The 15,365-nt window shown below is 41.5% G+C and overlaps 1 protein-coding gene across 1 annotated transcript in view; it reads right to left on the bottom strand.

The window, feature by feature from the left end:
- The window catches only part of TGFBR2 (transforming growth factor beta receptor 2), a 77,441-nt gene that overhangs the window by 7,908 nt on the left and 54,168 nt on the right, over positions 1–15,365 (bottom strand). The window contains exons 4-5 of the mRNA XM_036431678.1: positions 7,204–8,003; positions 5,440–5,581 (exon numbers count right to left, since the gene is read on the bottom strand). Of these exons, the coding sequence (XP_036287571.1) occupies positions 5,440–5,581; positions 7,204–8,003 (942 nt within the window). The remainder of the gene's footprint in view (positions 1–5,439; positions 5,582–7,203; positions 8,004–15,365) is intronic.

Raw genomic sequence — 15,365 nt, 5'->3', positions numbered from 1 at the left:
CCTCTTTGTTAAGTATCCGTTCGGCCAGCTGCTGTGTGTCAGCTTCTATTTGAAGGCCTACATGGCTAGAGACTTGGAAGTCGGTGAGCTTGTGGGCCTGTTTTGGCTGGGGATGCCATGAACATGGTGCCTGCTGTGCTCGCCAGTGGGCGCCCTGAGAGGCACCCTGCCTTCATCTGCCTCCCACACACCCCACAAACACTTGCATGAAGACTAAACAAACTGAAAGCCACGGACAGAGATTTCTTTGTAAAAGAGCCGGTCACTGGACTTGTCGTTGCTGAATGGAGATTTCAGCACTTTTCTCCTTCTTAAAAAGTAACACACCAGTCTCTTCCTCCTGTCTAGCTCTCTCTTCAAACAACTACAAAGTCCTGTGTTCTTGTGTTTTTCCTCTTGTATTCCTTCAGATCAAAGTATCTAAAATAACACCCTTGGTCATTGTCTATTCCCTAACTCTGCTTTAGTTTTCTTTCTATAATCACCCCTGATGTTATAATATACTAGAGGCCTGGTGCACAGATTTGTGCATGGGTGGGGCCCGGCCTGCCCATCCCGATTAGCCGATTGGGCTGGGCCATCCAGGGGGAGGGGCCAAGGGTAGTTAGTGGGCCAGCCTCGCCCCATGGTTGAGCTCCCCGTTGAGGGGACAATTTGCATATTAGCTTTTTATTATATAGGATATCTACTTGTTCATTACTTGTCTTTCTAAAATATTAGCTCTTCATTAGACTTTCTGTCGCTTGAGGGCAGAGGCTGGTTTTCCTCACTGCTATATCCTTAGCATTTTGATTAATGCCTGCCACATGTTAGGTGTTCAATGAATATTTGTTGAGTGAATGAATGAACAAATGAATGCATCTTCAGAGAAATGTAAGAATAAGGAAGTTATCTCAGACATGAAGACACCGAGCCTGCAACATGCTACAGAATTTACTAGCCTTGGGATTCTGTGAACAGAAATCCACCTAGGGAGATAGGAAGGTCAATCGTTATGATATTTTAGAAGTGAGGCCATCATTGAACATTCCTCAATGTGTGGCTGTGGCTGTCTTGTCAGGGACCTCCAGAAAGGCTCTCGTCAAAGGCCGGGATGCACACAGTACTGCTGACTCCCCTGTCCCTAAGAAAACAATGGTGACTGTCCCTGCCATTTATTATTAAACATGTACTCTATCGGTCAGACCAGCAGCACTAGGAAGATAGTGCCTGTGGACTAGAGTCAGATAATAGGGCTTTGTTTCCTGGCTCCACAGCTTTCCTCCTGAAACCTCTGTTTTCTCATCTGTAAAATGGGGCTTATCATAGTACAGACTTCAGCCCCGCCAGTGTGGCTCAGTGGTTGAGTGTCAACCCATGAACCAGGAGGTCATGGTTCAATTCCCAGTCAGAGCACAAGCCCGGGTTGCGGGTTCAATCCCCAGGAGGGAGTGTGCAAGAAGCAGCCAATCAATGATTTGCTCTCATCATTGATATTTCTTCCTCTCTTTTTCCCTTCCTCTATTGGAATTCAAAAATAAAACATACCTAAAAAAAAAAAAAAAAGTACATACTTCAAAGAGCCCTTGTTGGATGAAATGAGCAGATCCATGAAGCTGGTATTCATGTCATGGTAGCAAGTATTCCTTTGTGTTTTATTACATGACCAAACCTACCTCCACCAGAAAGCCTTTCCCCTTTGGCCACTCTCCTCAGTTATGGCAACCCATCTCTTGAGCTCCCAGGTGGAAATCTGTGCTAATGAGGTTATACCAATTGGCTTCAGAATGGTGCTCTTATCGGCAGTTTGCATTTTCTCACCCGATGAGAGTGAGGATTCCCCGGTGTAGTGCTCTCTGAGCTGGTCTGCACAGCGGAGAAGGTGGATGAAAAGATGCAACTCACGAGGACATCCCTGGGTCTTTCCTTTCCTTCCAGAGCTGACCGGTCCCTCGCGGCCACACTTCCTTTAGCCGGCATGGGCATTCAGTTCCCTGTGCCCCTGCCTTACCTCCCTGCAGCACTAACCACAGCTGAACCGCACGTGCCTGTTTACAAGTCGATTTTAGGGTCCCAGTCCCAGTAAACAGCATGAGACAAAGGCTGGAGGTGAGACCTAAAAGGCGTCCATAAAGGTGACTGTGAAACGAAGAGAGAGTAGAGTGGAGAAGAGACCAGAGAGGCCAGCCAGGGCCAGGCTGCACCCACGTGAAGAATTTGGGCTCAACCCTGAGAATAGAATGGACTTGCTCCAAGCCAGGAAAACAGGGAGCTCGTATTCTCCTGCAAGACTGTCCCCAGCCACTTCATAACCTACTTCATTCAGGCAGATGTTCTCTCCCTCAGAATGAACTAATGGGAATATCAGTTGCCCCATTTGGTGGGGGAAAAATATCGCTTTATAACTCCTCAAACTAAGGTGAGCATAGTCTGCATTTCCTTTTTGAAATGAGGCTGGCAATGAAAAGAAATAGTGTCGTATTTCAAGTCACAGAAAAGAAGTTTTAAGCTTAAGGAGAGACATTTTTACCCTGCCCTCTCTCTTAGACCTTATCCATTGAAGCCGAACATCAAGTGGAGGGCATTCTCGATTTTCTTTGGAAGGGAAGAACTGTGTCTGCATGGGAAAAATTTTTAAGAAGGAGAACAAAATAAAAGTCGGATTCATCAGTAAATGACACGCTTCTTGAGAGTAAGCCCCGTCTTTACACGTGTGTTTCTACAGCAGCCGGGAAAGAACTCATTGCTCTTCAAGTTTCAGGTACCTTCCAAGAGACTCTTGAAATGTAAAAACCAAATCTGGAATTAAGACGAGGCAAAAAAATAATAATAATAAAAATCTGGCTTTAAGATTTTTAAGGCAACCCCCCAAAAAAATGCTCTTAGAAAAAAGAGTGTTTGGTGTTTTTTTTTAAGGACTTAATAAATGAGTTCACACATTTAACTGAGTGAAAGGGTTTCTGTTGGACACAAATGACGATAGATAAACAACTTTGTTTTTTCTTCTGCCTGAGCAGAGATGGAAGAAACAGGACTGTGGGCTGACGATCAAACAGAATGAGAGCCTCTTTCCGGATGCCCTGAAGCCGGCCATCTGCTCTTACCTTAGCGGTTATGAAAGGCTCTCTGGGACCAGCTGAACAAATGGGATCCTGTTCCTTCCTTGGGAAAACTTGTTTATACTGTATCTGTTTTTAGGCCTCATAAAAGTTGGTGAGCTGCGTCCCTCCCCATTAGCCTGAATTCTTCCACACTCAGCAAACAGCAACAGGAAAGGGCCTCAGTCATGGATAACAACGAAGGCAGGAAGCTCACATGAGGCCCTAATGAGCTGGCTGCCCTGACAGAGCGAACGGCACAGAGACACCTTCTCCAGCTCGTGGTTGCAGGATGTCGGGTTTGTAAAGACAGGAAAGATGCCAAAATGTAGGGAAATGTATTCTGACAGTGACAACAGCATCATCTCTTCCAGAACTCATACAGGTCCTAAAGGATTCATTTGGGAACTGTCAGAGCTTTCAAACAGAAAACGATCCTCAGTGGCTGAAACCTGGTTAAACAAATATCACTGGGTAAGGAAAAACCAAGCAACTTTTGAAAGTGCTGTGGAGGGAGGAATCTCAAGCAGGAATCCAGAAAATGACAGTGGCAGCAGGAGAGCAAGTGCCATCCCTGGGCAGGGCCCCAGGGGAGGAGGGGAGAATACAGCAATGTGCTCAAAGGCAGGGGGTGACCTGAGCCCGTCCTGGGAAATTGGCTGAGCGTGTTCTAAACAAGAGGAAGAATCAGAGCCAGCACGTGTGTCACCCAAATCTACCTCGGGTGAAATGTTGGGTAGACTAGCCCAGTGAGCCAAGCTGTGGCCATCAAAGCAACAAAATAAATAATGATTACATCACAGACCCGTAGACTAAAATAAATATCCACAACTCCATACTGATATAAATTCATAACTAAATAAGTAACACGGAGTGATGAAAGCAAGTATAGCTATTCCTGACAGTAGAATATCTATAACAAACACAGGAGGAATAAGAAACAGAATCTCTGATAGAAAAACATTACAATAATTATTGCAGGCAAGAACAACTCATGGAGCCTAAAATTATTAGGCAGAATGATAAGGAAACAGGTCTAGTATCCTTACTGTGTACCTGTTTAGTGTCTTTACAAACGGGTCAAAGTACCTTTCCGCAAACTAGGTATGTATTCATTACAAATGGAAAAAAAGTAGTTACTGTATAGGGAAGAAAGCTGGTTGACACCACTGCACCAAGTGACCAAGGTGAACTGGCTCCGATATGAGACACAGAAAAGGACACAATGTCATTTCTGGGGTATTCTTGCCCAAAATATATAGCTTCAGTCTAATCATGAGAAACATGAGAGAGACCCAATGTGAGAGACTGTTTATAAAATAATGGGTGTGAATTCTTTGTAAGTCTCAAGGTCATGAAAGACAAAGATAGACAGAGCTGTCACAAGTTGAAGGATGCTAAGAGGGTGTGGACAGCCAACGTTGTGGGGGAACCTGGGTGAGATTCTGTTCCAGAAAAGAACGTGCCTGGGGTCTTGGAAATTTGAATAGGTTCTATAGATTAATTAAAGAGTATTGTCCCAATGTTAGCTTCCTGTCTTTGCTATTTCTGAAACTATTCTGTAAAAGTCTAAAATTATTGCAAAACAAAGAGCTAAAAATAAAATTGGAATTAGGTTGGCTAGACTTAGTAGTCAGCCTGGACCATGTTTAGATCCATAAATTTCTAAGTTGGGATCTCAGACCCTGATGGAAACTACTGAGAAGAGAGTCAGGCAAGGATCAAGTACTGTAGACCTCAGCCATTCTCGTGTCCAGAAAGCTCGGGGGACAAGGGACCAGTACTCTCTAAAACAGTGACATCACCCCTGCACCCCTGAAGAGTGCTGCATTCTTCATAACCTCTCTTCGCGCAATTTTTCAAAACCTAAACAGATACATCAAACCATTCTGCTTGTTTTTCCCAGCAAAGGAAAGTCTTGTCCATAAAAGTAAATTTTGAGTCAAATCCATATCCCAGACCTTATAATTCTGAGTAACATTAAGATACAAAAAATACCCCCCCCAAAAAAAAAAATCAGATATTTTTCTGAACAGTATCCATTTGATAAGTAGAAATAATTGTTAATATTAGTGTTTATCACTTTCTACACATTCAAATATCTGTGGGAAGCTACATCAAGATAAAGACTTAGACTTTACGAAAGGTGATAAAAGCTTTATGCTCCAAACATGGGGTTTCAGGTTAAAGACCTAGGCTTTTTAGCATAATTCCAAACCCTACTGAGATGGCTATGTACTACCACATCTCAACTAGGCTCTCATTTTGGGGCTGACTCTTTGGCAACCTTGGAATCCTGTTGGAAGCAAATAACATGACATGAGTGTGAAGGCGCATGCACCAGGATGGGATGCATACATACCTCCCACGGCATTGCAGCGAGACGTCATCTCCCAGAGCACCAGAGCCATGGAGTATACGTCCGTCTGCTTGAAGGACTCGACATTCTCCAAGTTCATCCTGGACTCTAAGACTTCCGGGGCCATGTATCTTGCAGTTCCCACCTAAAGCAAAAACAGACATGGAGGCCCATTATTTCATCCCAACTGCAATTTTATTTTCTAAATACAGCTGATGTTTGTCCCCTACCTTGGGTAGATAATCTTAGAAAGTACAACGCTCTTTAAAATAAGGAGACCTGCACAGAAAGGTAGACCTTATATCATTGTTTTTAAAAATAGGATGTTCTCTTCCTGAACACCCTTTAAGGAGTATAAACAAAACATGCTGAAATAAGGAAATGCCAAACCCCAGAGCTGCCTTGTCCAGCTCCGTGATACATGTCACCGTATTTTACAACAACATCCTTGCAAGATAACCTGAGAGGCAACATCTGTGGTACTTCAGATGTTTATTTTTGCTTTTGCCAATAAAAATATTTCCTCATTCCTGAAATTCCACAATTTATGATGGAAATAATCATAAATGCCATTGGTCTGGGTCACTTAAGGGCTGTCTGAATCTTCTTTGTAGTGCCGAGGATTTAGTATAATTTCATAAAATCTCTACCAAATGAAATTGTATGAAATATTTCCCCAGTAAAAGACCAAATCTGGATCTTTGTGTCATTTCATTTGCTAAAGTTATTATGATAATATGAAAATTATCTGATAATTATTACTGATAATTATCAATGACATAATATGAAAACAATGAGATACAGAGGAACAGCAAAATATTTCTAGGGAAAGAATCGCTGAAATGCTTGCTGATGCAGCACCTATAGAGCTAAATAATAATGGAGTCCTCCCTTCTCAAGAATCTAAGGAAAGTCAAGTGAGCTGGTGTTATTAACCCAGAGAATGTTTTTTTATTGGCATGCATTACAAGACATTTTTCTTTTTAATAGGTCATTGCATGAGTCATTCTCCTGGCGCATTGATCTGTTCGTGTTTCCACATGTTTACCTCAAGACTGCCTGAGCAGTCATGGACCCAGGGGGCTGACTGGGCAGTGACTAAAGGCTTCAGAAGCACGTTCCTCCTCCCAGGTAGAGAAAACATTGGTGCCCTGGAGACTCCACGCTGGTCCACAGTTAAGCCTCCAGTGTGGGAAAACAAGGGGCCATGTCATTCATAAAGGATGCTGGTAATTTCTAGTCACTTCCCAATAGCTCCGTAGCTAAATGGTTTCTATTTTACTCTGTGAGATGCTTTAAAAGTGGAATTATTCATTCACTCAGCCCATCATTCACACAAGGAATGCTCCTTGGTCACTTTCCCTGTTCAAGGCATTGTGCTAGATGGGACCAAATGGGCGTGGATTTGTACTCCATGGAGAGTGCCTTCTAGAACAATGTAAAACAATAAAAAATAAAAACAAAAACACAACTACTAACAGTACAGAGTATAGCCATCAGAGAGGAAAAAAATAGATATAAAGTGCTAACAGTGTTTGAAGTACAAAAAAGTAATTGGCAAGTGGAAGAGAAATGAGGATCGACTCAACAAGAAAAATGTCTGTCCTGAATTGGGGAGGATTTAAAAAAATAGGAGGAGAAATGCTGCTCATTAGCACCCTGCCACGAGCGAGTGGATATAGACAAGTATAAGAGTGTGGGGCTATTTAGGGATGAAGAGGTAGGTGAGGCTAAGGACAAGGTAAGGGGAATCCAGGTCTGACTTACCTGCCCACTGTTGGCCAAGTCATCCACAGACAGAGTGGGGTCCAGACGCAGGGAAAGCCCAAAGTCACAGAGGCAGCAGGTCAGGTCGTTCTTCACCAGGATATTGGAGCTCTTGAGGTCCCTGTGCACGATGGGCATCTTGGGCCTCCCACACAGGGTGTGGTCGCTGTGCAGGTGAGCTATGCCCCTGGCCAGGGAGCTGCCCAGTTTGCACAGGTCCTCCCAGCTAATGACGTGTCTCGTGAGATACTCCTGTAGGTTGCCCTTGGCATGGAAAGCAGTGATCAGCCAGTATTGCTTCCCCAACTCTGTCTTCCGCTCCTCGGCTGTCAGGAACTGGAGGATGTTCTCGTGCTTCAGGTTGATGTCTGAGAAGATGTCCTTCTCCATCTTCCAGGATGCATACTCCTCGTAGGGGAAGATCTTGACAGCCACGGTCTCAAACTGCTCTGAAGTATTCTGCTTCAGCTTGGCCTTGTAGACCTCGGCAAAGCGCCCTTTCCCCACCAGGGTGTCCAGCTCGATGGGCAGAAGCTCTGTGTTGTGGTTGATGTTGTTGGCACATGTGGAGCTGATGTCAGAGCGGTCATCTTCTATAATAATGGCCAGGCGCTCGCTGAGGTCCATGAGCTTCCGTGGCTTGCTGGTCTCCCAGGACGGGGTCAGCTTCTGCTTCCGGTGAACACGGTAGCAGTAGAAGATGATGATAACGGCGATGGCGATGACCAGCGGTGGCAGGAGGCTGACGCCTGTCACTTGGAATATGACTAACAGTAAGTCAGGGTTGCTGGTGGAATATTCTGATGTGGCAAACAAAAGAGAAAAGGAATTGGGTTGAGTAAGTAGGTACATCCTTACAGATAACCTGGAAGGCAACATCTGGGATACTTCAAGTGTTTATTTTTGCTTTTGCAAATCAAAATCTTTATTCCTGAAATTCCAAGATTTATGGTGGGAATACTCATAAATGCCATGAGTTTGATCACTTAATCGTCTTTGTGAGAAACTGGGTGTACACCTTACGTGTCAGATGTTTCAACCTCAGTATAGTTTTTATAAATAATGCATTTTGAACTTTTATTCCATGGATGAATGCAAGTGTGCACCCGTCTCGTCTTCCCTGCCTTTGGCCATTCATTCAGTGTTTCCTTCTCTTCCCTCAAACTTTAGCTTAAATGCCACTGTCTAAAAGAAATCTAGGAAAACTTGGAAAATATTTTCCTTTATATCTCACAGCACCCTACAGTGTTCTTGTGCAACAATGTACCAATTGCAATGAAATAACTATGACTCTACTTAGTGGTTTTATATTTGTCTTTTTTTTAATATATTTTATTGATTTTGTACAGAGAGGAAGAGAGAGAGTTAGAAACATTGATGAGAGAGTCATCGGTCAGCTGCCCTTGCACACCCCCTACTGGGGATATGCCCACAACCAAGGTACATGCCCTTGACCGGAATCGAACCCAGGTCCCTTCAGTCCCTAAGCCAATGCTCTATCCATTGAGCCAAACCAGTTTCAGCTATATTTGTCTTTTTCTACTTCCCACCCCAGTAGACTGAGAACTCTGTGCTGGCAGGAACCATGTCTGTTTTCTTCACGACCATAAACAACACCCAGCCCATCAGGGCCTCAATAAGTGTTGAATAAATGGAAGAAGTGTTTACTGAGTGTTAACTATACTCAAGGCATTGCAGGAGGCTTTGGGAAGATAGAAAGAATGACAGCTCCTGCTTCCAAAAACTTGCATATATGGGATCTGGTTTAAACCAAGAGATCACCATAGATGCCCAGAGTCTTTGCTCCAACGTGTCCTGTTCTGATCAACATCTAGGCTACCCGTGAAGCATCAGCTCTGAGCCTAGTGGTGGTGGAGGGAGAAATCTGTGGGAAAGGTCTCTTTGGAAGTCAGTTCCCTTATATTCACCCCATATTCCTCTTTTCAGTGTGCATGTGATTTGTAGTTTCACAGAACAGAAATACTTAGTGGCAACAAAGGTGAGAGAAGTTTAAGAAGGAAATATAGCCTGCTTGCTGACTTAGTCACTGAAGCAGGCCCCATGGTTTGACACCAGCTATTTCTCTAAAATGCCTCGTATTTCAAACTCTGATTCGTGTGCTGGCCATGGCGGAGGCTGGTTAGACAGTTTTCCTCTTGGGGAGAAGGCCATGGGTGGAATCATTCAGAGGGCAGGGGGCAGTGAATGGAAGTTCAGTGAGAGCTTTGTTAGGCAAGAATCCCAGAATTCTGTTGCTTTATGCGTCTTCCCTCAAAGGTATCCTTTCATTAGCAGGCCTCATGCTCAGGTGCTACATTCATTCATTAAACACAGAGCTCCTGAGTTCCTGCTATGGGTCTGGCACTGCCCTTAAAGAGGTTATAACCCAGTAGAGGAGTTAGGGCAATGCCTAGTGATATATGGCTGTCCAGAGTGGGAGCTACATGTGTGCTGAAGTCTATGTGTTGGTGGAAAAGCTTAGAGAAACCGGGAAGACACAGGGGCAAGGACTGCCTTAGAGGTTGGGCAAAAAGTTAAAGATGTGTAAAATGAATGTTATGTTAAGAATTAAGAATATATTATCTACTTAAGGAAGAGGAATCCTCCCCACATTGATTATTCTGCATAAGGGAAATAAAAAGGAAAGAAATGAGTAGGTGATATGGAACCAGACATCAGATAAGGGATCTATAATTATTCAATTGGCAGTTTTCACTGACTATAGGCATTTGGGGGTGGGGGAAATGATGAGAATACAGTACAGGTGGAATGGAGATAACCATAATCTCCTTAAGGAAACCCACTACCTCTTTGTTTTTGATACAGTCATTTAATGAAGCACAATGAGTAAGGAAACTGGGACACGTCAACTTGGAGTTTTTAGGTTTAATATGATTCACAACTTATTAGGGTAACTTCTAAGTGGAAACACCAACTTCCACTAACTATATATCCTAAAAAAGAGCCTTAAGTCTTAAGCCTGATGCCACTAAAAACTGGAAAAGTAACCCAAAAACATATTTTCAGCAACTGAAAGAAAAAAAAATCAATATTTTGAGGAAAGATATTGTACATTAATGCATTAAAATAAATAGGAAAAGGGATGCAACTTGATTCTTAATAAACCTGAATTCTTGCCTGGCTGGTATGGCTTAGTGGTTGAAGGTTGATCTATGAACCAAGAGATCACAGTTCAATTCCCAGTCAGGGCACATGCCCAGTTTGCAGGCTTGATCTTCAGTAGGGGGTGTGCAAGAGGTAGCCAATCAATGATTCTCTCTCATCATGGATATTTCTATTTCTCCCTCTCCCTTCCTCTTTCTGAAATTAATGGAAACATATTTTAAAAGAAAAAAACAACCTGAATTTTTACTCACACCCGGAGGCTTAAATGGGCCAAAGGATAGGTAGGACTAGGAGTGGACATGACAGTGGGATGAAGCAATAACAGAAAGGAATTGTGGAGACATGTGGACTTTCCCTGGGATCTGGCAAAGTATAAGCCTGGAGAGCAAAATTAAGGGGACAGATGAGATAATATTCAGGTGCAAAAGCTGAAAACAACATTCCTTCACTGTAACTCCACCTCTATTATCTGAAGTATCCGATGAATGTGTTTGTGTCAAATACCCACTTGTCTGCAAATAGAGATGTTTTATCATCATAAGTTGTGTGCTGCTCTGATTGTTGGTCTCTCCCATGAGAAAGCATGTTCTGTTTGGGGGAAAGCCAGGTGTGTTTTGATCCTCATCATACACCCAGAGCTGGCCTCAGGATGGGGCACTTTCTGGTACTCTGCCACTATTTGTTGTAGAAGCTGAATGAATGATGACTTATGGGGGACAATATCCCTCACGTGTTTTATGTTCTGCAGCAGGAGTTAGCAAATTACAGCCCAAGGGCCCATGGCCTATTTTTGTACAGCCTATGAGCAACAAACGTGTATTTTTTCACCTTTAAAGGGTCATTTTAAAAAAACAAAAACTTCACTGACAGGGAAATGAAAATCAAAACTACAGTGAAAAGTCATCTCACACCTGTTAGAATGGCTATTCTCAAAAAGAAGAGATAAGTGCTGGAGCCAATACAGAGAAAAGAGAGCCCTTAGGCATTGTTGGTGGGAATGAAAATTGGTGCAACAGCTATAGCTAACAGTATGGAGGTTCCTCAAAAAATTGAGTACAGCTACCATCTGACCCAGCAATTCATCTTCTGGATGCTTATCCTAAGATATAAAAACACTAATTTGAAAGATATATGTGCCCCAATGTTCATTATAGCATTACTGACAACAGCCAAGATACTAAAACAGCCTAAGTGTCCATCAATGCATGACTGGATTAAGAAAAAGTGGTATATACATACAATGGAATACTACTCAGTCAAAAACAGGTGAATTGTTGCCACTTGTGATAGATAACATAGAAGGATATTAAGGGTACTGTGCTAAGTGAAATAAGTCAGATGGATAAGGACAAAAACCATATTTCACTAATCCGTGGAATATAAAACAAAAAAGTAACAAACAAACACACAGAAAAGCAAATATAGACACAGATCACAGAATAGTGGTTAACAGAGGAAAAGGAGAATGAGAGGAAGGCAAATGGGTAAAAGGGGTCAAATATATGGTGATCCATGAAAATTAGACTTTTGGTGGTGAGCACACAGTATAGTAAACAAATACTGAATTATAATATTGGACACCTGAAATGGGTACAGTTAATAACCAATGTTATCCCAATAAAAAATAAATTTAAAAAAAGAAGAAAAAACTAAGAAGTTCATGCAAGAGAGTTCATATCTGGCTCAGACAGCCTAAAATATTCACTACCTTCCCCTTTACAAAAGATGTTTGCTGAGTACTCTTGCTTCTATAGATGCTATTTTAACAACCTGTAACACACGGGCAGAATTTGAAGAGATTGTATTTTGATCCATTGTGAATATTCTCTTTCACATATGAGAAATCAACACAACTAGAAGTTTTTAAATATTAATTGCATAATTACTTAGTCGCATCTCCAATTCATTAAACAGTGCAAAATGTCCAAATGAGCTGTTTATCACTCCTAAGTAAATTTTATAATTCCTGGCCATACAGCAAAAGGGTCTTCCTCACTAAATTCTATTCTCCTTCAGGTTAAGAGACACACAAACACAAAAATCCCTAAAATATATGTGGTTATTCATTGAAGACACTATAGAAAAATACTCCCACCTTCAATGTCAGAAACCAAAGTTTTACTTTCCCCTCAAATTTCCTGTGTTTTCTTTTTGAAAATCTACTGTAAATATCTTGTGGGGAGGGAATTATTGAATAACATCTGTCAATTTTGAAACTTCAAAGAGGCGGTGAAAAACCCTCACAATAGCAAAGGGGCTGAAAGGAAGCTTTGGGATGTGGCTTTATCTAAACAGGAGCCACCCACACCCTCTCCACAGTATTAACCCTTAGGCTGCTACTAAAAATAACAAAACCAACAGCTGTGGGTGTAGGTACCAGTTAGCATCTTCTATACTCAGAGACCAGCAGGAAGTATTTCTTCTCGCCAGCTGCCAATTACACAGAAACCCCTACCTTGAATTCTTAGTATGAACCTGGCTGTGTCCTAAGAGTTCTATATACTATTTCTATTTCATCAGGAAAAAAAAAATGAGGCAGAAACTGCTATTGTTATAAACCTCTGTTATAGAAGGGGAACATAAACGGGCCAGATGGTTTAAATAATTTCCCAAGACCATAAACTTGGGCAATAGGAAAATTGACATTTGAAAAGCACCTGTCAGATTGGTGAGACCCCTGCTCTTAATTCTATGCTGTAATGCTCAGACTCCCCATTGGTGAGAACCAATTTACAATGACTTCTATGTAACCCCCCAATTTGATAAAAGTTGGGGCTGGACTAAGTGAGTGAATAGCCGTCAGTTAAGTGATATCAGCACTTCTTGGATGATGAGTCTTTAACGGGCATAATTTGAGAATGCCAATTATTTCTCTTTTTCTTAAGTACCACAGTTGTGTGGTATCCCTGAAAATATGCATCTTTTCTCTATGTGGGAAGAAAAAAATCTTACATGAGGAAAAATCCTAAAAAACTTTTTTCTCTACGAGCCTATTCCTAGATAGAACTTAGTGGGGTTCAAGATGTAAGTGTTGAACTGCTGGAAACTTCCATGAATTGTTTCTTAGGTGCATAGGTTGGTAACCATCATCATGTGCTTCGTTGAGCTAGGTTCTGAGCAATTCACTTTATAAGCATCATCTCACTTTAGAGATGGAGAAGAAACTAAGAAAGAGAGGTGGAAAAAGATACAAGAGAAAGGAAGAAAAAAAATGGGGAAATTGAGATTTATGATGGTTCGCACAAGGCAAGCAGGGGTGCCCATTTCCCCAGATCTGAATGGTCCCTTCACCCTAAGCCACCAAGCTGTGTTCCTAGCAATAAACCTAGAGGCCCATTTAATCATTCTGAAAATTTCCTACGAAATGTGTCCCACATAGGCCAGATTTGGTTGCAAAGAAGGAGCCATTTGCAAATGTCAGATTTTATAAATAAATCTTTTTTAAAGACAATCAAAGATAAATGTTAGTATGCCATAAAAACACACACACACACACACACACACACACAAACTGGCAGAAAACCTCAAGAGGAAATTCCATGGTACACATTCCTCTGGATTGATTTAAAAGTAAACAAGTTGCTGAATCAAACACACACACACACACACCCATACCCATACCCATACAGAGGACAATGAAGACAGGTTGCTTCCAAGCCTCTTTCAAACCCTTTGTGATGCCCATATCCAACACTGGTTGCCAAAAGAAAATCAAAATTGAGCCTCTGTAAATCAGTATTTTTAAGAGATCACAAAGAAGGCGTTTGGAGCAAATTTACCAAGACATTTATCCGAGCAATAGCAAGGGGCACAGATGATCATTTCCCCATCTCGTGGTGCGTGGGCATACAAATGAGCATCACATGGCAACTACAGAGATTCTTCTGAAGTTGGTAATGACCCTCTAACCACAAAGATTTTCACAAGCCGAGATGCTCATCTAAAGCAACAGGATATATATGCAACTGGCGGAGGTCCAAAGAAGGAAATTGTGCTGAAGAGAGATATGCTGGGGGAAGGGAACATTTCCTGTCTTGAGCCATTCTGTGAATTATAACCCCAAAAAGTACAGCATTCATTTATTGAGCATCTACTAAAGGCCATACACTATGTTTTTATATGGGTAAGTTTGAATCCTCATAGCTGCACAGCTAGGTATGTATTATTATTCCCTTTTCATAGAAATGGAAATGGGAAAAGATACATAAAGTGAGCTGGGGCCCAAGCAGAGGAGCCTTGCAGGGTAGTCAGCGGTGTGTTTGGAGGAGTTGAGCTTCATTGATGAGGTTGCTCATGGTAGCTCTCAGGAGTGTAAGCCAACACAGGGTTCAACATGAAACTTCAGAAAAAAGACAAGATTAAGAAGCCAAAGAAAATAGAAGTAAAGGTAGTTGCAGTTGGTGAAATAGAAAACAGAGATATAAGCAGGAGAATCAGCAACACCCCAAGTGTAGAGTAAATGATTACACAACATTTGGAGCTGATAATGGAACAAAGCACAAAGGAGACATATAGTTAATAATAGGCCCAACAAAGATGCAGAGGTTAAGAAAATCCAAGAGCAGTATTTTGTTAATAAATGTGAAAACTTAGACAATGATCAAATACCTAAAATATATATATTTTTTTCAAAAATCAATGAAAAATCAATCAATATATATATAACTTACCAAAACTGACCCAAGAAAAACTTTAGAATTGGAATAATCTTACAAATATTAAAGAAGATGAGTAAGTAAAAATCTTCCTACAGCAAAACCTTCATAAGTTTTTATCTTTGATTGTAGCCCTTTATGTCCAAGTAGTTTTCCTGACCTTAATATGACTGAATACAAATGTCAAAATTTGATTTTTGCAGATTTGCCCAACCTTACCCCCAAATTCTTCCTACAATAAATACCAGTAGAATCCTTTGGAAAATATTTATCGATAGTCAAAACCCAATTAATAAAAAAGGAAATGAAATTGCTATCTTGAAGAGATATATGCACCCTGATGTTCATTGAAGCATTATTTACAGTAGCTAAGATATGGAA

This window comes from Pipistrellus kuhlii, unplaced genomic scaffold (genome assembly GCF_014108245.1).
Source record: "Pipistrellus kuhlii isolate mPipKuh1 unplaced genomic scaffold, mPipKuh1.p scaffold_m20_p_11, whole genome shotgun sequence".
Classification (NCBI taxonomy): Eukaryota; Metazoa; Chordata; class Mammalia; order Chiroptera; family Vespertilionidae; genus Pipistrellus; species Pipistrellus kuhlii.
The sequence above is the reverse complement of the archived record's forward strand: the minus strand, read 5'-3'. Positions and strand labels throughout refer to the sequence as shown.